The 23299-nt window shown below is 26.8% G+C and overlaps 1 protein-coding gene across 4 annotated transcripts in view; it reads right to left on the bottom strand.

Moving 5' to 3' along the window:
* Positions 1–19376, bottom strand: part of LOC122511492 (E3 ubiquitin-protein ligase lubel) — a 29260-nt gene extending 9884 nt beyond the window's left edge. For 2 of the 4 annotated variants that reach the window (XM_043626762.1, XM_043626763.1), the window contains exons 1-13: positions 19306–19376; positions 14610–14699; positions 13724–14215; positions 12359–12553; positions 11890–12117; positions 11359–11816; positions 10159–11165; positions 7399–7586; positions 7235–7330; positions 6719–6850; positions 6063–6407; positions 5770–5953; positions 161–5640 (exon numbers count right to left, since the gene is read on the bottom strand). In XM_043626762.1, the coding sequence (XP_043482697.1) occupies positions 161–5640; positions 5770–5953; positions 6063–6407; positions 6719–6850; positions 7235–7330; positions 7399–7586; positions 10159–11165; positions 11359–11816; positions 11890–12117; positions 12359–12553; positions 13724–14215; positions 14610–14699; positions 19306–19311 (8901 nt within the window). In that variant the 5' untranslated portion in view covers positions 19312–19376. Of the gene's footprint in view, positions 1–160; positions 5641–5769; positions 5954–6062; positions 6408–6718; positions 6851–7234; positions 7331–7398; positions 7587–10158; positions 11166–11358; positions 11817–11889; positions 12118–12358; positions 12554–13723; positions 14216–14609; positions 14700–17256; positions 17317–17562; positions 17769–19305 lie in introns of those variants that run through there. The other 2 variants (XM_043626765.1, XM_043626764.1) reach the window with 2 other exon arrangements.
* Between the last annotated feature and the right edge of the window lie 3923 nt (positions 19377–23299).

The following is a 23299-nucleotide window of genomic DNA, read 5'->3' as shown; positions in this document are numbered from 1 at the left end:
AAGTAAATAAAAAAGTGAATAAAAAAAATCTTTGAATTTTATCAAGCTCTTTGTAGACATTGGTTTGTCAGACAAATATTGTAAATTTGACGATATTGACAGACATATTTCTTGGCACTCGACAATTTTTTTTTTTTTTTTTGTTTTTTTTGTTACTGACCTCCCTTTCGACAATGGGAGACTCCTTGTTGATATTCTTCCTTTGTCTAGATTCCTTGACGGCACTTTTTTTCCTTCTCGTTAATTTTGGACTTTTTCCTTCAAATTGTTGAACAAAACTTGCGACCATTGAATATTTCTTCTTTAGTTTATCATTTTTTTCAATTCCTTCAGTTGAATATTGCCGACTGTCTGTTTTTTGATTTTTGAGAATATTGCTCTTTTGTGTTATTGCGTCAAGTGTTTTTGGATTATCTTCACTTTCACGATCAATATTCTCGAGTAGATATAATTTTGCCGTTGTCACTGTTGATAGTTCGTCAATTTCTTCGAAGGGAGAATTTTCATCTCTTTGATCAGTTTGTATGGTCTCTTGTATGGTTGTAGTTGATTTATTTATTTCCGCCGAGGAATTTTCGTAATTTGATCTGTTGCCCTCTTCATATTCGGATATTTCGGCTTTTATTTTTTCCAGGGTTTTTTCGAGAAGATAATCGGCGTTTGCTAGTATGTCGAGGGAATTGTGGGAATTGTTTGAATTCACTGATTCGTCATTTAGTGATGATGTGAGGGATTTTTCTGTGAATGATTCTTCGGAATATTCTTCTTTGGAGAATTCTTCTTTGGAGAATTCTTCTTTAGAGGATTCTTCGTTGGAGAATTCTTCTTTATCTGGTGTTTCTTCGAAAGAATCTTCTTGTGAGTCTTCGGGACAAATTTGATGATTTTCTTGCAGATTCTTTTTTAAGTGATGTTCTTTGGAAACTTTGCGTAATTCTTCGGATTTTTGAAAGTCGTCGGAATTTTCTGATGACGATTCTTCATTCTCCAGTGCTTCCTGAAGAAAATCTTCTTGTAAATCTTCATTAGATGTTTCAGAGTGTTGTTGATTTTCATCCCTTTCTTCAGCATTGGAATAACTTTGTTGATCATTCGAAGTACTTTTTTCAGAATCTTCGGAATTTTGAAAGTAATCAGAATTTTCTGAGGATGACTGTTCGTAGAATTCTTCTTTCTCTAGAGTTTCTAGAAGTAAATCTTCTTCGAAATCATCTTGGAAAATTTCTTGTGAATCTTTTGAATCTTCTTGTGAAGCTTCTTGTAAAACTTTTTGTGGAGCTTGTAAACCTTTTTGTGAAGCTTCTTGTAAAACTTTTTGTGGAGCTTGTAAATCTTTTTGTGAAGCTTCTTGTAAAACTTTTTGTGGAGCTTCTTGTAAATCTTTTCGTGAAGCTTCTTGTAAAACTTTTTGTGAAGCTTGTAAACCTTTTTGTGAAGCTTCTTGTAAATCTTTTTGTGAAGCTTCTTGTAAAACTTTTTGTGGAGCTTCTTGTAAATCTTTTTGTAAAGCTTCTTGTAAAACTTTTTGTGGAGCTTCTTGTAAATCTTTTCGTGAAGCTTCTTGTAAATCTTCTGGGAAATCATCTTGTATGACATCTTGCGAATTATCTCTTAAATATTTTTGCGAATCTTCTTGTAAATCTTCATTACTTGTTTGAGAACATTGTTGCTTTTCTCCCATCTTCTTATCATTTAGATTCCTCTGCCGATCTTCCTTACTCTTTTCAATTTCTCCACTTTCTTCAATTTCTAGAAAGTCTTCGAAATTTTCCGCGCAAGATTCTTCATAAACTGCTTCGTTCTCTTCTTCTGCTTCTTCAAGAAATTTTTCCTGTACATCTTCGGAACACTTTGGACTTTCTTCCTCATTTTCTTCCCTCTTTTCTTCTTTACTCTCTTCCCCTATTTCCTTATCCAAAACAAATTCTAAATTCCCAGATTGAACCTCTTCTTCTTTGCATTTATTTCTCGAATTTATGCTCAAAGATGCTTCTGAAATTGACTCATATTCAGAATTTCCAGAATCAGTGATCGATTCGACTGGTGACGGATTTCTCTTATCATCATCTTTTGTTTCTTTCTCAATTTGATCATTACTTTCAACTACCTTTTGATGTTCATTTTTACCCACCTTTGTATTTGAAAGATCATTTATAACGAATTTTGGTTCAAAAAAATTTGCACAAATTTGATGTCCCTTAATTCTCTTTTGCATTGATTGTTCGGGAAACACGGAACATGGTGTGGAAATTTTAGGATCAATTTGTTTTTGAATTACCACCGAAATATTTTGTGCAGGAATACGTTTACATCCTCTCATTACAGGAATTTTTGATGGTAAAATTGTTTTCGTACAATTCTTCTCCAACTGTTTTAAATTATCCATTGACTCATTTGTTCTATCTAACGTAATATGATAAGTTTTTGTTTTTTGATTCTTCTTAATAATTTTCAAATTACTTTCACTAATTTCATCTTGAATATCGTTACGAACTGTTGATGTCTCCGCAATAGGAATTCTAGATATTTTCAATCTTTTGTCCTTTTGATTCAATGTCTCTGACGTCTGTTTTTTTAACACATCACATTTTTTCTGTAGATTTAATTTTCTTGATTTAATAGGCGATCTTCGTCCAAGAATTTTTTTAACTGGTGATTTTGATCTTGCTTTAGTGACCGTAATTTTGGAATTTGTGGATACAGGATGGTATGAGGATTTTTTTGTCTGTTGATATTGTGATAATTTTCGAGTTTTTTCCTGTTTATTTTGATCATTATCTGTTAATAAATTTTTTCTACGTATGAAATTAAAATTAGTGGTATTATTTTTCTTTTTAAAATAATTTTTATTTGTATGAACATTTGAATGTGAGATTGATTCCTTAACGATTGTAGCTAAAGATTCTGATGTTTTCACCAAAAAGGATTGTTCTTTTTTGTTTAAAGTTGTTAATTGTTTGTTAATTGGACAAGCGGGTTTGTTTAAAGTGCATTCACTTACGGATTTTTTATTTTGCTCCAATGTTTTTGGCATGAGATCATTTATTCTTTCGTTTTTGTTACTTTCGTGGAGAATTGAGTTTGAAGTAGATGAGGTATTCTTGTTTTCGGTAGTACTACTGCTAATTTTGTTAATATTATTAGTAGTATTAGATGTATTTGAAGGAGTAGTAGTTGGAGCATCAGTAGAAGTTGTTGAAACATCAGTAAAAGTGGTTGCAACAGCAGTAGAAATGGTTTCAACAGCAGTAGAAGTTGTTTTCGTAGTAGCTGTAGATGTATCAGCATTAGTGGCGGTTGTAGTAGTTTCACAAGTATTAATTTTATTAATATTATTAGTATTTGAAGCAGTAGTAGTAGTAGTAGTAGTAGTTTCAGCAATAGCAGCAGAGGTGTCAGCATTAATAGTAGCAGTATTAATTTCACTACTACTAATTTTATGATTAATATTAGTTGTTAAAGCAGTAGTAGTTGTTGTAGCAGTTAATTTATCAGCAGCATTAGTAATGATAGCAGCAGCAGTAGAAATAAAAGTTGTAGCAGCTGTAGTAGCTACAGCATTTTTAGCATCAGTAGTGATGGTAGTAGTAGTAGCAGCAGCAGAAGTTGTAGCATCTGTAGTTGCTACAGGATTTTTAGCAGCAATAGAAGATCTAGCATCTGTAGTTGCTACAGAATTTTTAGAATTTATGACAGCAGCAGTAGAAATAGAAGTTGTTGCAGCTGCAGTTGCTACAGCATTTCTAGCAGCTATATTTGCAGCACCAGCATTAGTAGTGGTAGCAATAGTAGCAGTAGAAGTAAAAATAAAAGTAGAAGCAGCAGTAGCAGTAGAATTTGTAGCATCTGTAGTTGCCACACCATTTTTAGCAGTTCCTGCATTTGTTAAACCATCAGTAGCATTAGTATCAGCAGTACCATTCGCAGTAGCAGTTGAAGTATTAGTAAAAGTATCAGTAGTAGAAACAGCACCAACAGTTGCATGAACATTTTCATTAGCAATACCATCATTATTCAAAGATGTTCCCGCAACTGTCTTTCTACTTTCGTTATCACTAATTTTAACAGACAACGATGATTTAAATTTTTGTTCCCCATCAGAAGTGTTAGTTACAATTTGTTTCTTCTTGTCCGCAAAATTTGTTAAAATTGTGAAGAATGAACTTGTTTTAAGCTTACGGTTCTCCTCTTTGTCTTCTAAATTTAATGGTGCTTCTAAAATAAAACTATTAGCAGATGAATTTGTTTCAGAGAAATGAAAAGTTTCATCAGCTTCTTTTGGATTTGTAGGAATTTCTTTTGAATCTGTAGGGATTTCTTTTGAATTTGTATGAATTTCAGAATTAGGTTCTTTGGTGTTTGTAGAAATAATTGTAGCATTTGTTTCACTGGTCTTAAATTGAATTGATGAATCTTTAGAAGGACTTTCATATTCTCGTGAATTGGATTTGCATGTTACTGTTTGAAGGCAATTTTTATCAGAATTTTTCTTTGAATCTAGTTTTCTGTTGGAAGAATGATTTAATACTATACTGGCTTGGGAAGTTTTGGTAATATTCATGTCTGTCTTCGGATCAACATTTACTGTCGTTTTATCATCGGAATTCGAATAATACTGAGTAGTAACACTAGTCTGACCTGAACTTTCATCAATTTTTGCAAAAACCTCTACGTGCGGAATTGGAGTATTTACCATAAGTTCAGATTTTTTATTTGCTCCCCTTCTTTCTTCGGAAGAAGTTTCTACAGTAATGTCCATCATTGTTTGCTTCGGATATTTTGACTTTGTCTTCAATTTATCTGCCTTCAAATTTTTGTTTATTGGCATTTCTTTCTTATTCACTACTTCAGCGTTAGATAACTGTTTATCAATTACGAGGGGATTGGAAACTATTTCAGACTCAACGTTAGTATTAATTTTTGTAGATGATTGTTTGCCTGAAGTGTCTACTTTGGATTTTGCTTGATTCATTTGGAGAATGTTTGCGTATATTGGCGATGAATCTTTTAAATTACTATTAGTAGCTTGTGTGCTATCTTTAGTTACTTGTCTACTATTTTTAGTTACTTGTTTATTATCTTTAGTTACTTGTGTACCATCTTTAGATACTTGTCTACTAGTTTTAGTTACTTGTCTTCTATCTTTTGTTACTTGTGTACCATCTTTAGTTACTTGTCTATCATCTTTAGTTACTTGTGTACCATCTTTAGCTACTTGTGTACCATCTTTAGTTTTTATACCTTTAGTTACTGATTGACAAGGATTAGAAATGATTTGTGCTTGCGAATGATTCGATTTTTCAATTAATGAATGATCCTGTAATTGAGAGATAAAATTTCGATCAGTATAATCAGAATGTTTGGGTATTTTTTCATCCATTTGGTCACAACTGTCGGTTGGGGTATCCAAACTGTTTGGCAAACTAAAACTGTCGTTAGTTGTATTCAGTGGTTCTTTTTTGAGTTCCCAATTACCATTCCCTTGATGTTGGGTAACTATTTGCTGATGAAAGTCTGCCTGCAACGCCATGAAACCTTCTACTTTTGGAGACATTACCTGCTTCTTAGCTTCAGAGTCCGATTCATCCTCAACATGTTTAGTACTTCCTTCCGAATCACTTGACGAACAAATTTTTGCTTCTGAAAAATACAGAAATCTCAATTTGATATCTGCAGAAAAACTATGGCTGTATTTTTGTATTTTGTTGTTTCTATTTTTAATTACGCTGTAGATTTGATAGCTTTTCTGCATTTCAAGTAAGAACTAACCGTGATGATTTGCAATATCCTCATTTTCCACACCTGCGGATGGACCCCAAATTCTCATCAGGAAAGGTTTTAGTTGAGTCTTTTGTAATTCGAGAAGTGCTACTTCCTCATTTCCTCCATTCTTGTTGAGTGAATTGACAACATCCATTAGGATAAAAGACCCCTTGGACATAATATTGTGGCACTAAAAATCAAGAAATGTTGCTTGTAACAAACCATTTGTGAAACAAAAAGGTAACATTTGTAACAAAGTAAACAAACAATCATTAAGAATTAAAAAAGAAGAGTCCTACCTTATGTTGGCGGAGTTGTATGGCATGACCAACAGCATTCCAAACTTCGCCTTTCGACAATCTCAATGCAATTTTAGCTTCAATCGTTGAGAGATTTCTAACACAATTTTCCGTTTGATCCTGACCCTGTGTTGAGGCCAAAACTTGCACTGTTTCCACTAGATGTGGCCATTGCGTTGTCAACCATTCAAGTGGATTTTGTTCATCTTGCGCTAAAGCAACCTGAACATCATCAGTAGAAAAACCACGTTTCTCAGCTTCACGTAACAATTGAACAATTTCCAAACCTTGACGACTCATTGTTGACATACCACCAGAATCGCTAAATAGTGACTGATTTGGTTCCTGAAATGAAAAAATTTTTAAATTACCATAAAATTGTTAGTATATTATTCTAATTTTAGAAATTCTATTGCAAAGTTATTAATAACAATTATCATCGTACATTATACATTTTTATTGTACATATAGTTTTGCAAACAAGCTAATTAATTTTAGGTTCATTGGCAGGGGAAGGGAATTATTGTTTATTGAAAGTTATAAATTTTCACACCGAGGAAGGCTGAACATAAAAATTAAAAACTAAGCGTTAGCTTCTTTGTTTAAGGAGAACAGAACAAAAAAGTTTCCACTTCAAGCGAATCGAATAATTTTACCATATAATAATACTGTAGATGAGGAGGATTCCCTACACTTGATGGAATTCGATCTCTTCCGTACAATAAAGATTGATAAGTATTATTTTGATGATGGCGAACATAAGGGTCATTGTTGCTAAATCTGTTGTCCTGAAAAAAGCTTACACACATTATTTCTTTCTATCGAATATTGTAGTCGATAGATTGAATCTTTGGTTCAAAAAAGCAAAACAAAATATGTAATTTTGGGTAAAAAGAAAATTTTTTTGGAAACAAAAAATTTTTTTTTCTATTTATCTCGTTGTATAGATTGTCTTGTTTTAAGGAAGAAAAGAAAGCTTTTATTTTGCGCCCCGAGGCTGCAAGTAAGCACTCTAAGCACTTTATTAATTTTATTTTAGAAGCTCTTTATTTTTTCAAAAATTGTTTATTATATACTAAACTAATGTTTTGTTTCTGTACACTCTATAATATTGTTTACCGAATGCTTTAAGCGTAGCTTTATATTTTATTAACTTATATATTAAGTTGTACCTCAGAGTCATTGTCATCATACTGAACGGAATTTTTCGAAAAACTCCCAGACTTTAGATTGCTTTTGCTGTCTTTAAAAACAGTTTCCTCATAGGTCTGTAGAAAAGAAAAATAGTTTTTAGAAAGGAAATTCATATTTTTGAAATATTTGCAGAAAAAAATACCTGTGTTGACATGTCCTGTGGTGGTGGAGACGTTCCCGTTGAAACTGTTCTTCCTCCATCAACAATTGCATCGATATTTTCACTTTCTTCTTCTTCTTCCTCCTCCATAATTTGTTCGAATTTTTCCGAACTTTCGTCTTTTTCATTGTCATTTGCATTGTCTTTTCTCAAGCTATCGATTATCATTTCTAAATTAATAATTGTCTCTTCATTAGAATTGACAGTTGAAATTTGATTTTTTGAATTTTGGGAAACTTCTTTTGAAATTTTGTTCTTTGATGATGATGATGATGACGATAATGGTGATGATAATGATGAATTTTTTGAATTATCATGACTATTATTGTTTTCAATCGCTATTTTTTCTGTTCTGCCGTCAGTGCAGTCTGTACTCTCTGTTTGAACTTCAATACCTGTAAGTCAAATTAAACTGATTTTCTGGTCAGTGAAAAAGTTTCTTTTCTACAAAAAATGGTAATATTTATCTCAATGTTGTGGATTGTTTCTGTAATTTTTGAACATTGAGTATAATAAAGCTATGAATTCGAAAACTTTTATAACAACTGTCACTCTATTCTACTGAATATTTTTTCAACTCTTTTCTTTTTTTATTATTAGGGTAGCTCGGGAAAAAATATTAAAGGCCAAAACATCAAAATAGATAAAAATAAATAACACATTGATTGACGGTGTAAATTTTTTGTATGACAGGAAAAAACAATATTTTTTAGTATTTATCGAATATGAGGAAAGTTTATACTTTCACTTCAAATTCACTCGATATTCAATTCCCTTTCACTTTATTTTCACTTTTCTTTTATTCTCACTTCACATTTCATATTCACTTCACTTGATTAATATCGTGAAAATGAAGTTGAAGAGAATTGAATATCGGCTGAATTTGAAGTGAAAGTGAAAATGAAATAAAAGTGAAGTGAAAGGGAATTGAATATCGAGTGAATTTGAAGTGAAGTGAAAGTAAAGTGAAAATGAAGTGAAAGTGAAGTGAATATCGAGTGAATTTGAAGTGAAGTGAAAGTAAAGTGAAAATGAAGTGAAAGTGAAGTGAATATCGAGTGAATTTGAAGTGAAAGTGTAAATGAAGTAAAAATGAAGTGAAGGTGAAAGTGAAAATGAAGTAAAAGTAAAGTGAAAATGAAGTGAATTTGAAGTGAAAGTGGAAATGAAGTAAAAATGAAGTGAAGTGAAAGTGAAGTAAAAATGAAGTGAAAATGAAGTGAAATTACATAATCGCACCCTAGTGCACATGCGCGGTATTAAGCAGTGTGGGAATGTAGTCAAACAGTGCAGGAAAACAATATTAATCATAATTTTTGGTTTATGACAATTCAAAGAGGATTGAACAAATGCACAACCGTCCTTGAAACGCGAGTGTAACTACTTGAATGAATAATAATTAACAATTAACAATTAATAATAATAATAATAATTGCAATAGTAATAATATTATATTAATAATAATAGTAATAATAATAATAATAATAATAATAATAATAATAATAATAATAATAATAATAATAATAATAATAATAATAATAATAATAATATAATTAACAATATTATATATATTGTATAATTAATAATAATATTGTTATTATTATTATTATTATTATTATTATTATTATTATTATTATTATTATTATTATTATTATTATTATTATTATTATTATTATTATTATTATTATTATTATTATTATTATTATTATTATTATTATTATTATTATTAGAAACTTCTTTCGAAATTTTGTTCTTGATGATGATGATATTCCCGCATTATTATTAGAATTATTAATAGGATTTTTTATTAATAAATAATTATTTTATTTTGAAAAGAAAATTTTAATTTTAAAAAGAAAATATCAATTTTCAAGTACGATTATGCATTTGTTGTGATTATGATAATTTGAGAATGCAAATGCCAATTTATTATTCATTCAAGGAGTACATTTTTATTATAATGAGATAAGTATTCTTATTAATTGTCTCTACGAACAAGGCATCCGGATCCATAAAAAAAATTTTCACTTTATGAAGATATTATAATTATATAGGTACTTAAATATCTCTCCTTTTTCTTAAATATAATAATTACTTTTAAATATAATTATATTGTTTTAAATATAAATCAGAAATACAGTAAAAATAAAATGTCTCCATTAATACTGATATAATCAGTGTAGCTCCTCATATAATATAAGTATTGAAGAGTATTTTGCCATATAAAAGTTCTAAGAAAATCGTTTTTTTTTTCTTCAATGGCAAACGAAGAAGCCTGATTTTGAAATGATTTTTCTAATCTACATTACACCCAGAATAAAGATATATTTGATTCAGAGTCAACTAGACTTTTTATTTGTATCAAATAAATTTTATTTGGTGCTAATAAATTTTATTTGTTTCAAGTAAATTTTATTTGGTGCTAATAAATTTTATTTGTTTCAAGTAAATTTTATGTGTTAAATTTATTAATTATTAATTTTTAATAAGAAAGGTACTAATTTAGTACTACTTCTACTAATTAAAGAGGGGAAAAGTCTATGAAAACTACTAAAAATTAGTAAAATTTAGCTATTTGTTAGAATAGAATTCTACTAATTCAGATTTAGAGATAATCTTTCCTCTAGGTGTAATGATTAAAGGAAAAAAAAGAATTCCAAGTGAATTGGATGGGGTAAAATAGAAAAAGCTACTTTGATGACTTAGTGCCGAAGGAAAAACTAATTTTTCTTCTGAGTCTACCTTTTTTCTTGGGTGTACTGACATTAGCGGTGTTGTCATCATTTGCGGATAATTTCAAATTTGTCAAGTTCTCTTCAATACTCGTTTTGTTCTCTCTACTTGGGGATGAATTAATTTTTTCGTTCGATGCTAAATTGACAAGTGATTCACTTGTCGCTTCGGGTATCGGTGAAATAGAAGGAGGCGGTAGTGCACTGCTTCGTGTTTTACAGCAGACAACGCAAACACGTTCCTTTGCTTCGTTAATGAACGTACAATGCTCACAGGACCATTTTTCGTTCACTTTTGCCCCCTTATTTTTTTCCTCTTCCTTTTTGATTTCTGTCAATTTTTCCTTTTCTTCCCCATCGAGTTGTTGCGGTTTTTTGATCTTTTCTGTATTATCGAGTTTTTTATTTTCTTCACTCTCTTTCTTCTCTTCTATTATTTTCGAACCATTTTGTAGGGGAATTTTGTTTTGAAGAACTTCCTCCCTTGGGAGATTTCTGTCTGGTGTTCTGGTTCTGATGGTGTTTGGTCGCTTTTCCAATTTTACCTGTTCTTTCTTCAGTGGCTCATTAGTGGTGTTTGTACGATTTTCTGATTTTTCTTCTTTCTTCAGTGGTTCACGATCTAGTGACGTGGATCTTTGGATCAACTTTACTGGATTTAGTCTATTTTCGAGTTCTTTGAATTTTTGGTGTTCGGAGAATCGTTCATTACGGTCGTAGTCTTCGGAGGAACTGGTGATTTTCGATCGTCTTCGATTGTAACTTCTTCGGTGGATTCTATCGTCTGTGATATTTGGATTATTACGTCTCGTTTCGCGTTGATTACTAGACGATTCATCCTCTTGTACTGATGACGATGTTCTGAATTTTGGTGAGTCCTCGTGATTCTCGTATCTTTGTTTAGATGATCTTCGCGTGTCTTTTAAATTTCTCGATGAGGAGCTCCAATTGTGCTTTGATAGTTTGTCCGACCATCCGTCATCGGCGCTGTTGATTCGATCTTCGGATCGCCAGCCGCTAGATAGGGGAAAATTTTTTATATTTCTTTTAGTAAACGATGAAGAAAGGTGATTACTTATATTTCTTTTAGTAAACGATGAAGAAAGGAGAAGAAAAGAGTAAAATAAAGAAAGGTGATGAAGAAAACTTATATTTATTTTGGTAAACGATGAAGAAAGGTGAAGAAAGGTGTAAAAAAGTGAATACTTACTCTCTTCGTTGTCTTGATAGCAAAAATTTCCCTCTATCATCATTACAAGTCGATTTAACTCTAGGTCGGGAATTTTCATGTATTTTCCTACGCGAACCTCTCGATAGTCTGTCGTCAAAGTCAGATTCATCAGAATTTTCCGAACTCGCATCGGAGGGCGCACTAGGTGACATTCTTCTTCTCGACCTATAGGACGATGATTTTCGCGATTTTACACTTGGCGATGGAGAGGCTTGTCTGGATCTTCTGCTCGATTTCACACTTCGGGCAGGACTGTGTGATCTTGACAGTGTTGCGGGATTGTGATGAAGTAGCATTTGTGGTTGAGGATAACCCATTGGATAACCCCACATGGGCATGTGATTTAGACTCATTGTCGAGCCACTCAATGCTGGCTCCCAGGGATTTCCGGTTGGATACCAAATCATCGGCGATGCCAAGTGTGCTAAAGATTGGGCCTAAAAATACAATAGTTTATTTATTAGGTATCATTTTTTTATTTTGGTTTTTGGTAATATTATTCTAGTTTACTTGATGCATTTCCGAGTTCCACATATTGGGGGCCGATAGATCACAAACACTGGACGATTGTATGATATTTCTGACTGGTAATGATGGAGATGATGTTAAACTGTGTCTAGGGCTGCCAACACTCATTGGTTTTGGACTCATGGTATCTCTCGATGAATCCGAATGAGTTGGTCTTCGTCTATTTGTGTCCTGGGCTCGCATTGCCTCCTGATATCTTCTATACCTTTCCTATCGAATTTTTCAACTTTTGTTAATATTAAAAATAACTAATTAAATCTTTAATCTTCATTCGCATGGTTTTTTTAGAATATCAAATTGAGACGAAAATTGATCTAATTGGATCACAGTGAATACCAAAAATTGAGATAAAATTATTTTTTGGTATCAATTCGTTGCAATTTGATAGTTTTAAGTTCAAAACAGTGTAGTGAAGAAAAGTGAAAGTATAGTGAAGAAATGAGGAACGCACCTGAAGGGTTGACATTTTATCAGTTCCAGATGAAGTCATATTTAATGTTTGCGTCAAAAGTGGACTTTTCGATGACTGACAATCTGGAATCGATGGCAGTGGTCTCGTTGCATTGATCGAGTTTCGTTTTAAACTTGCTGCTTTATCAATCGAGAGGGGAAAATTTGCAGCCCCTTGATTTATTATTGTTTTTACCTAGGCGCGAAACTTGAAATTTACTAACAAATTTAAGCGAGTGGAAACTACAATTCCTACTATGGTTCACAATATGGTAATTTTTAGTTTATATTCGTATAAGCTTATATTTATAAGCTTATATTATAATATAATTTTAATAATAGCTTATATTTATAATTTTATATTTGTTTATATTTCTATAAAAATTAGTTAAAAGTAATTGTAAATGTTACTTCATTACAATTTCTTTATCGACAATATATAATTAGTATCATATTTTCTAAAAAGAATTCTTTTCTATTCTGCGATAAATATAGGGCTGCGATTTTTTACTATCGTTTCCAAGTTGAAAAGAAAAAGTTAAAAAAAATGAATGAAAACCTCGGTGTGAAATTAGTAATTTTATGATTTTCAAAAGATGGTAATTATAGTTAATTACTAAATTAGTTTAGTAATTATTAGGGTACTAAGGAAGGTATATTTTTTTTCTTCAATTCTCTGGAGGTGTGGCGGGAAAATTTCAACAATATTTATTTGTCGAATGACTCGTTTATTAAACAATTAAATTCTCAAATTGTTGGCTTTATCACAGCCCTATTGCGTAATTTTTTTTTAATTCTAAATTTTTATAAAATATAATTTGACATTTCTAATTTTGTTGAATAATAAATAACAGAATAATTGATCAAATAATTCATAGAATAATTAATAGAATAGTCAATAGAATAATTAATATAATAATCAATAGAATAATAAATAGAATAATCAATAGAATAGTCAATAGAATAATTAATAGAATAATCAATAGAATAATCAATAGAATAATAAATAGAATAATCAATAGAATAATTAATAGAAAAATCGATAGAATAATCAATAGAATAATCAATAGAATAATTAATAGAAAAATCGATAGAATAATCAATAGAATAATTAATAGATAATATTATAAATAATATTATTAGTAGAATAAATACTGGAACAATAAATTTTGAACAATAAATAACAGAATAATAAATGGAATAATAGAATAATAAATTGAATAATAAATAGAATAATAGTTTGAATAATAAATAGAACAATAAATAGAATGATAAAAATTGAACATAATGAATAGTAGAATTTTTTTGATAATAATGGAGAATAGTAAATAATTGTTTATGTGTTTTAAATTACAGCGCACCCTACCTGTGTGTTTCTACGATTTCGTCGTGGTGGCGGAACAGGTGGTGGATTCATTGAATTTTCTCCCTTTGGCGGAAGTGGTGGTTTCACTCGACCCGCTCCATCCATTTCAAGTCTTCGTCTATTATGATTTTTTCTCTTCGGATGCTTATGATTCATCTCATCACATACGTCGCAATAATTTTCTCTACATAAGTCACATCTTATTGTGACTTTCGGTGTACCACATAGGGCACATTTTCCAAAGATAATACTTTTCGAGATATTGTTATTGTTGTTGTTGTTGTTGTTAATATTATTATTACTATTTCTCATAATCTGTGTATTTGATGGTGTATTTTTGGATGGTATCATTTTGTTATTTGGTGGTCTTGGTGGAAATTCGATAACCTCATAATCAGGATCGCCACAGTCTCCTGTCAATGAAGGTGGAGGAATTTTGGGAATCGGAGGTGGTTCATTCTTTGCTTTTTCTTCATCTTTTTGTTGTTGCGCCTGCAAATAAAGTAGTTTATTTATATACTTGATTAATTAATAATAATCTTCTTGATAACTTAATTATTGCTTCTTGATACTTAAAAATTAATTGACTCTAATAAATATTATTTAATTCAAGTAAATATTTAATTGATAATAGTCAATTATTCGGTTTTTTTTTAATCAATTAAATTTTTTTTCAGTGTATTAAAATTGAGACAAAAACGAATCAACGCTTTTTAAAAAGAAAACACTTTTAAAATTGAGACAAAAAATGAATTAAAAGTGTTGCGACGCAACACTTTTGATTCGTTTTTTGTCTCAATTTGATAACCGCAGAAAAACTGTTTTGTTAATTAATGAAGTAAATTATTTATTAGCATTTTAAATTATATTAAAGTAATTTTACTACCAGCACCCAATGTGGCATTGAACGTGCGACTCGTAATCGTGATGATGGATTTGAAATGACCATTGGTCGCCATTTTTCTGTACTGAAATTCTGTAAAAATTTTAATGTTGATGAACTGTCAAAAAAACTATAAATACTATAAAAATAACTATTTTTAAATTAATTTTGGAGAACACACTTTCAGAAAATTATTTTGATTACCTACTCGAAATAATAATTTTGATATTAATATTAAATTGACACTTATTATTTCTAAGTTTTAATATTAAATAAAGCAATAATAATAGAATTAATAATATACGTCTGACTAATAATTTACTTATACTACTGAAAAGATAATGTTAAAATATTAATATAATAATAAGAATAGTAATAATAATAATTATAATAATTATAATATTAAAAAAAACTAATAATAAACGTCTGACTAATAGTTTACTTATACTACTGAAAAACGATATTAATAATTACTAATAATAATAATAATAATAATTTTAATAATAATAAGTAAAAATATAATAAGAAAAAAAAATCATTTACGTCTGACTAATAATTTACTTATACTACTAAAAAAATGATATTAATAATTACTAATAATAATAATAATAATAATAATAATAATAATAATAATAATAAGTAAAAAAATAGTAATTTACGTCTGACTAATAATGTACTTATACTACTGAAAATATGAGATTAATAATAATCTATAATTAATAATCGTTGTATTCCTGTAATCTGTTTGCAGTTTGAAGTTATCTCTCTAAATCTGAATTAGTAGAATTCTACTAAGAAATAGTAAAATTTGACTAATTTTTAATAGTTTTCATGGACGACTTTTCCCCTTTTTAATTAGTAGAATATTACTAATTCTTAGTAAAATTTTACTAATATTTTAGTAGAAATTCACTAATTGAAAGTCACTCATTTCACTAAATGAATTAGTAAGACTGTTTTATCGACTATTAATAAAACAGTTCTACTAATTGTTAGTAGAATTCTACTAATCAATTAGTAAAATTTACTATTTGTTAGTAATATATTACTAAATCATTTGGTGGACGACTTTTCACCATTTCATTAGTAACTTTCTACTAATTCAGATTTATAGAGATAGTTTTTGGTTTGCTTTTTTGTTTCCTAACTTTTAAAATAATTTTCCTTTTTAAATGTTTTCTATTTTAAAATTAATGTACTGAAAATCATTATGAATTCTTGCAAAGCATTTATCAAAAAATTTTAAAATAATTAAATTCCTTCGAAGAATTTTATTATTTATGAAAATAATTGAATTCCTTCAAAGAATTTATTTTATTATTTATGAAAATAATTGAATTTCTTCAAAGAATTTTATTATTTATGAAAATAATTGAATTTCTTCAAAGAATTTTATTATTTATTAAAATGATTGTATTCCTTTGAAGAATTTTACTATTTTATGAAAATAATTCAATTCTTTCGAGAAAATGTAAAAAATTGTATTGAAAAAAATTTAATTCTTGGCAAGAATTTTTACAATTTATAAAAAAAATTAAATTGTTTCGAAGAATTTTATATCAGAATTGTTGAAAATAATTGAATTGTTATTAAAATTTGTGAAAATAATTTAATTTAAGAAATATTTTTAAAAGTTATTGAATTCTTTGGAAACATTTTATTTTTTATGAAAATAATTGGATTCCTTTGAAGAATTTTATTATTTATGAAATTATTTTAATTTTTTGCGAAGAATTTTTTTATTTATGAAAATAATTGAATTTACGACTGACTAATAATTTACTTATACTACTGAAAAAATGATATTAATAATTACTAATGATAATAATAATAATAATAATAATAATAATAATAATAATAATAATAATAATAATAATAATAATAATAATAATAATAATAATAATAATAATAATAATAATAATAATAATAATAATAATAATAATAATAATAAAAATAATAATATACGTCTGACTAATAATTTACTTATACTACTGAAAAAATAATATTAAAAATTAGGGGAACATAGTCTAGGTCGGCCACCTTTTTGACTTTTGTTTATAACTTTTTTTTAAAAATGAATTTGGACAATTGAAGTATATGGTTGGAAAGTCCTGTTTAATAGGAACATTTTTTCTGTACAAAGTAAATTGACAGGTTTAAAAATGAAAAAGTTATAAAGATTTAAAAAAAAAAAAATTTGTAGTCCAGGTTGGCCATTACAGTCAAGGTCGGCCATGTTTAAAATTCAAAGGGCATTAATCGTTAAAAAATAAAATAACATGTTTGGAGTTACGGAAAATTGATTCTTTATTGTTTACAGTTTGTAACTTAATGAAATAACAAAATAATAACAATAAACAATATAAAAAAATAAATATAAATAAAAAAAAGTTTTGCACTAAAATATTAATAAAATTAAATAAAAATATTAATAAGATGATCAATTATATTATGAGTTATACAGAATTGCAGTTTTTGCAAATGAAGTAGCTCGTCCTCAACTTTGCGCATTTTAAACACATAGTGGCCGACCTTGACAGTAAGTAACATTACCGAATTGTTGTAACCATAAAGAAATACGTTTCGGGATTCGATTTTTTACTTTGTTTTCCTTTCAACCATGAGTCCCACAAATTTTCTGCATACTTGCCTTGACGATTCAATTTGTTTTTTATCTTTTATTAATGGTTTTTCACATTATGCACAAAACTTTTTTTGAGCTTTTTTTGTACCGACGTCACAGAAAACACAATTTTCGATTTTCCGAAAATGTAATTGAACAAAAAGTTAGGTTTCACTAAGACAAGCTTCGACAAAAATGCGCGTAGGTGGCGCTAGTGAACTTGACAAAAAAACGCGAGTGACTACATTCCCCTACTATAATCGTCATAATAATTAAAAAAAAATAATAATTAATTATTGATCATTTTTAAGTAAAAAAATTTGTTATTATTACAGTAATTAATAAATTCTATTTTATTGTGCAGTTCAATAATCTTTGAAATATGCTTTAAGCGCGTGTAGCTTAGTCACTTCGTTTGATGATCACATCAAATTGTCTTACGCTTGATACTAAAATAGTGCCACTTTTACTCTTCCTACATTCTTCCACTTTAACACTAAATTCTGCTGAAATGTATGTATTTTACACTTTGAAATTAGAATTATAAAGAAATTTTTCAGTTTAATAAATTTCTTTCTTTTTTAAAATTATTTAAAAATAATTTCAATTATTTTATCAACTCAAATCTTAATATTGAACACAAAAAGAATGGAAATTGAATTCTTTCAGCTTCTTTCTTTTTTAAAATTACTTACAATGTCAATTATTTTATCAAACTCGAAACTTAATTTTGAATCACAAAAAAATGTAAATTGAATTCTTTCATCTTTTTTATAATTATTTTATCAACTCGAAACTTAATTTTGAACACAAAAAAAAATGGAAATTGAATTTATTCGAAAGTATCAAGAAATTGTTGAATAAATTGAATAAATTATTAGAGAAATGGTAAATAATAACATAAATATTAAATAAATAAATAAAAACAGTGAAATAAAATTTAATTCGTTGTTTGCAATCAGTTTGATTTTAATACATCGGAGAATGAAAAATATTATTTAGAATCGCTTCTTTCACCCGAGCTTAGTGTATAAAAAATATTTTATTAAAATTTCAAAAACATTGTGTCTCGATGTTGTAAAATTTATAGTTAGAAATCGAATAGTCCATCTATTTTAAGCTCAGCCAGACTTTTTAGTACCATTGGACAGACCATGATTAGCTTGTCTAGTCTAGGCCGTAGCGTGGATGCATTAGTGGTTTTTTTTTCCTTTTGACTTTTTACCGCCGCTAGACGCTTATAAACAATTGCTTAATTCCGTCAATTATACTCGAATAAAAATAAAATCTACTTCTCAAGAAAAAATATACTAAATAAATTTTTAATAAATAAATAAAATAAATAAATAAAGTAAATAAAGTAAATAATAAATAAGTAAATAAAATTAAAATTAAAGGAATTTTTACAACACTAATAATAATTTTAGTTCAGAACAGCGATGAGCCAAACAAGTGTCTATCAATCACATTTCTCTTTACTTTCGTTTCTAATTTTGAATATTCTAAAAAAGAAACCACGAAAGTTGTAGCAAAAAGGTAAAACATTGTATTCTCGATTCTTTAGTCATAAATTTTATAATGTTTGAAATTAATTCGAACAAATTTTTTTAAAAACCATATTTAAATTTTTAAATTAAATTCCCAGATAATGTTTGTAGCACTAACACTATTTATTTTTCATTCGTTTAAAAATATCCACAATTTTTTTTATTACACTCGATTTGTAATGCACGGTGAAACTTTTATATTTTAAGATATTTTTAATGCAGTCGATGAAAAATTAATTTACATATTTATTATTATTAATATTATTTAATCGATTTTACCAAACAGAATGATTTTAAGTTCTTTTATTTAAATGTTATTAATATTATTAATATTATTAATATTTATTATTATTTCTGTTATTTTTAGTAATCTTCTATTTTCAGTAGTACAAGTAAATGATAAGTCAGACGTATATTATTTTACTAATTATCTTCTTTTGTATTATTATAAAAATTGCTATTATTATTATCATCGACGGTTCGCAGAAATAAATTTTCGCGATACTTAATGGAAGAATATTACACTCACATTCATAACTCTTGGTCTTCACGATACTGATGGGTTCTAGAAGCGGCAGACTCGTATAGTCTTCATGTCTATTTTTGAGACTCAGGTTGGACTCCTGCCACTATATTCCAAGTCTCCTTGTTCCCGTAAATATAAGCTTTTTGACTTCCGACGACGACGTCGTCGTCAATACTTTTCACTACTCACAGAAAATTGTGAATGAAAAAATGAAAAAAAAAAAGAAACAGAATTTTTTTTTTTGACCGGAAATTACCTTCACCTTTAAAGAGTGATTACTTTCTAGACACTTGCTGAATTTTGAAAAAAAATCCATAAAACATAAATTAACAAATTTGATTGTTTTTTACTTTTTGGGCAACTTTTTTTAAAATTCAGTAAGTGTCTAGAAAGTAATCACTTTTATGGTAAAATTCGCCTTCGTACTCTTAATTTTAAAAAAATATCAAAAAGTAGCTTTAAGACAGAAAAAAATTAGTAAAAAAACTAGCTATCGAAGAATTAAACTTGACGACTCAATTTTTTTTATAATTTCTTAATTACATTCAAAAATAGAATAATTTTTCAATAAAATATTTAAATACCTAAGATTTATTTTGTCTACAGAAATTAAAATATTTCAAATGATTTCAATGCAACGCATTTTTAAAATTTAACTATTTCTAAAAATTACAAAAGTAATTTTTTTCAAAATTCAATCATTTTTTTCTTGAAATAATAAAATTATTCAAAACTTTAATCATTTTATTTTATTCAATTTTAAATCAATTAAATCAATTCTTATTAGAAATTTCTACAAGAATTCAATTATTTAAATACGAAAAAAAATTTATTGAAAAATTGCAAATATTTCTTAAATATGAATTCTTATAACGAACTTTATCAACATTTTTTAAAATAATTGAATTTTTACGAAGAATTGCATTAAAATTTTTGTTAATAATTAAATTCATTCAAAAAATGTAATTAAAAATGAATTGAAAATATTTATTACACTCTAAGAAGCAAATTATAATTATAATGATTTTTTTCAAAAAATTTTATAAAAACTGTGTTTTAAATAATTAAATTCTTGTAAAAATTGTTATTATTTATGAAAATAATTGAATTCTTTCAAAAAATTTATTAAAATTATATTCAAAACAATTCAATTATTATAAAGAATTTCTTTAAAATTTTTTTAAATAATTGAATTCTTTCATAAAGAATTTTATTAAAATTTTTAAGAATAGTTGCATTTTTCGCGGAATTTAATTAAAATTGTTTTAAAAATAATTGAAATTCTGCGATGAGTTTTATTATTTATAAAAATAATTGAATTCTTGCAACGAATTTTATTAAATTTTTTTTAAATAATTGAATTCTTGCGAAGACTTTTATTATTTTTAAAAACAATTGAATTCTTGCGAAGATTTTAATTATTTAAAAAAAATAATTGAATTCTTGCGAAGAACTTTATTACATTTTTTTTAAACAATTCAATTTCAGCGAAGACTTTTATCAAAATCTTTTTAAATAATTGATTTTTTTTGGAAAATTGTATAAAAATTGTGATTTAAATAATTAAAATTCTGTGAAAATATTATTATTTATGGAAATAATTGAATGTTTGCAAAGAATTTTGAAACCTTTTTTAAAGAATTGAATTCTTTTAGAAAATTTTTTATTAAAATACATAGTAGAAATTGAAAATAATTGAATTTTGAGACATTTTTGAAAAGAATTGAATCGTTTGGAAGAATTTTATTAAAATTTTTAAAAATAATTGAATTCTTGAGAAGACTTATTATTGTTAAAAATATTTGAATTCTTGCGCTGAGTTATAATATTTATAAAAATAATTGAATTCGATTATTACCTATTAAAATTTTTAAAAATAATTCAATTCCTGAGAAAAATGTTATTATTTATAAAAATAATTGAATTCTTGCGAAAAATATTTTTTTAGAAATTGTATTTCAAATAATTGAATTCTTATTAACAAATTTTATCCAAATTTAAGAAAATAATTAATTTCTTTCAAAGAATTTTATTAAAATATTTTAAATAATTAAATTCTTTCGAAAAACTTTTCTGAAAATTGTTTTTCAAATGATTAAATGATTTTTTTCTAAAAATTTCATGAAAATTGTATTTTAAATAATTGAATTTCTTTAAAAATTGTATATATTATTTATGAAAATAAAATTGAATTCTTTCAAAAATTTTTATTAAAACTATATTGAAAACAATTTAGTTATTATAAAGAATTTCATTACAAATTTTTGAAAATAATTGAATTTTTTCAAAGAGTTTTATTAAAAATTTTTAAGAATAGTTGCATTTTTCGCGAAATTTATTTAAAATTTTAAAAAATAATTTAATATCTGAGCAGAATTTTATTATTTATAAAAATAATTGCATTCTTAAGAAAAATTTAAGAAAAATTTCATTTTGCATAAATTGAATTAAAAGAGCGGTGGAGAATAAAAGACTACAAATTTCTTGGAAAAAAGTTTATTTTATCGTTCACCATAACGCTATTTTTTCCTATTTTTCATTGAGCCTAAATCAGAAAATAAAAAATTTGTTATTTACAACAGAAAATTTCTTCTTAATTACAAAAGAAATTATAAAATACAGTTAATTTTTGATAAAAATTCGCAGAATGGTAAAAAAAGGATACATTTTATCGAATTGAATTTTACCTGAACTGGAAACAAGAATAACAAAAAAAAAATGAATTATGAATTTATTTAATTAATTAATTGACAAATTAATAAATTAATAATTAATTAATTCACAAATTAATAAATGAATCATCAATTAATTTATTGACAAATTAATAATTCGTTTTCTTTATTGAATAATAAATCGTGTTCACAAAAAAATTGTTTTTTCTATTTAATTAAATGTATTTTACATATTTTTTTTTCTTTTCGACAACAATTAGTGAAATTAAGAGAGAAACTAATAAAAAAAGGAAGTAGCATACTTTATAAAAGTCTTAAAAACTTTTTTCTTATCAATCTTCAATTCTTGTACGCTGGGAATAAAAAACAGAAAAAAATAAATAATTACATCCAATCTTTGTTTTTTCATGAAATATATATCAAATATACAATTCATATGAATTGCTAGATTCTAAGTCTTAGAGAATAGTATTAATATCTACACCCTTTTCGATTTTTTAATTCCTGCAACCCTAGCGCGATATAAAGAACGATATTTTACAATTCTGTACTCGTAACAACAAATGGAAGCACATGAATATTTTTCAAATTTTTTTCTTAAGGACTTATAATATTTATTTGTCAATTTTCTATAAAATTGAATTCATTTTTTTCAGTATTCTCTAAACGTTTTGACAAAATTACTTGTCTATTCAATAATAATTACTGATTATTATTAAATAATTTTTAAATAATAATTACTAATTATTATTAAATAATTACACCCAGAGAAAATATGTATTTGACTCAGAACCAACTTGACTCTTTATTTGTTTGAAAAAAAATTTTATTTCGTTTAAATAAAATTTTACTTGTCTCAAATATATGTTTTATTTATGTCGAATGAAATTTTTATTAAAAACAAATAAATAATCTCGTTATTTATTAACCCAAAGAAAAATTTTATTTAAACCAAATATATTTTATTTGAGTCAAGTAAAATTTCTTTCTGGGTGTATTAAATAATAATTAATTATTATTAAATATTACAATTATTAAATAATAATTAGTCTGACTTATTTCTCACAGCAAACATAATTTTCGAGTGAAAAATTTATTTACTATTTCATTTACCATAAATTTTGAAAAAGAGAAGAAATAAATATTGAAATAATTTGGAAAATATTAATGCGCTTTTCAAATAAAGTATGGCCAGCCCGTAACGTTGAACAGGGCAATGCTATTATTTGGTGAAGGATCGATGTATATTTTACTTGAGAAATTCCCTTAAAATTATTATCATTTCATTAAATTATTTTTCAATAACGTTAAGTATTTTTTTTTTT

This window comes from Leptopilina heterotoma, unplaced genomic scaffold (assembly GCF_015476425.1).
Source record: "Leptopilina heterotoma isolate Lh14 unplaced genomic scaffold, ASM1547642v1 Lhet_83, whole genome shotgun sequence".
Lineage (NCBI taxonomy): Eukaryota > Metazoa > Arthropoda > Insecta > Hymenoptera > Figitidae > Leptopilina > Leptopilina heterotoma.
This window is presented reverse-complemented; position numbering and strand designations above follow the sequence as displayed.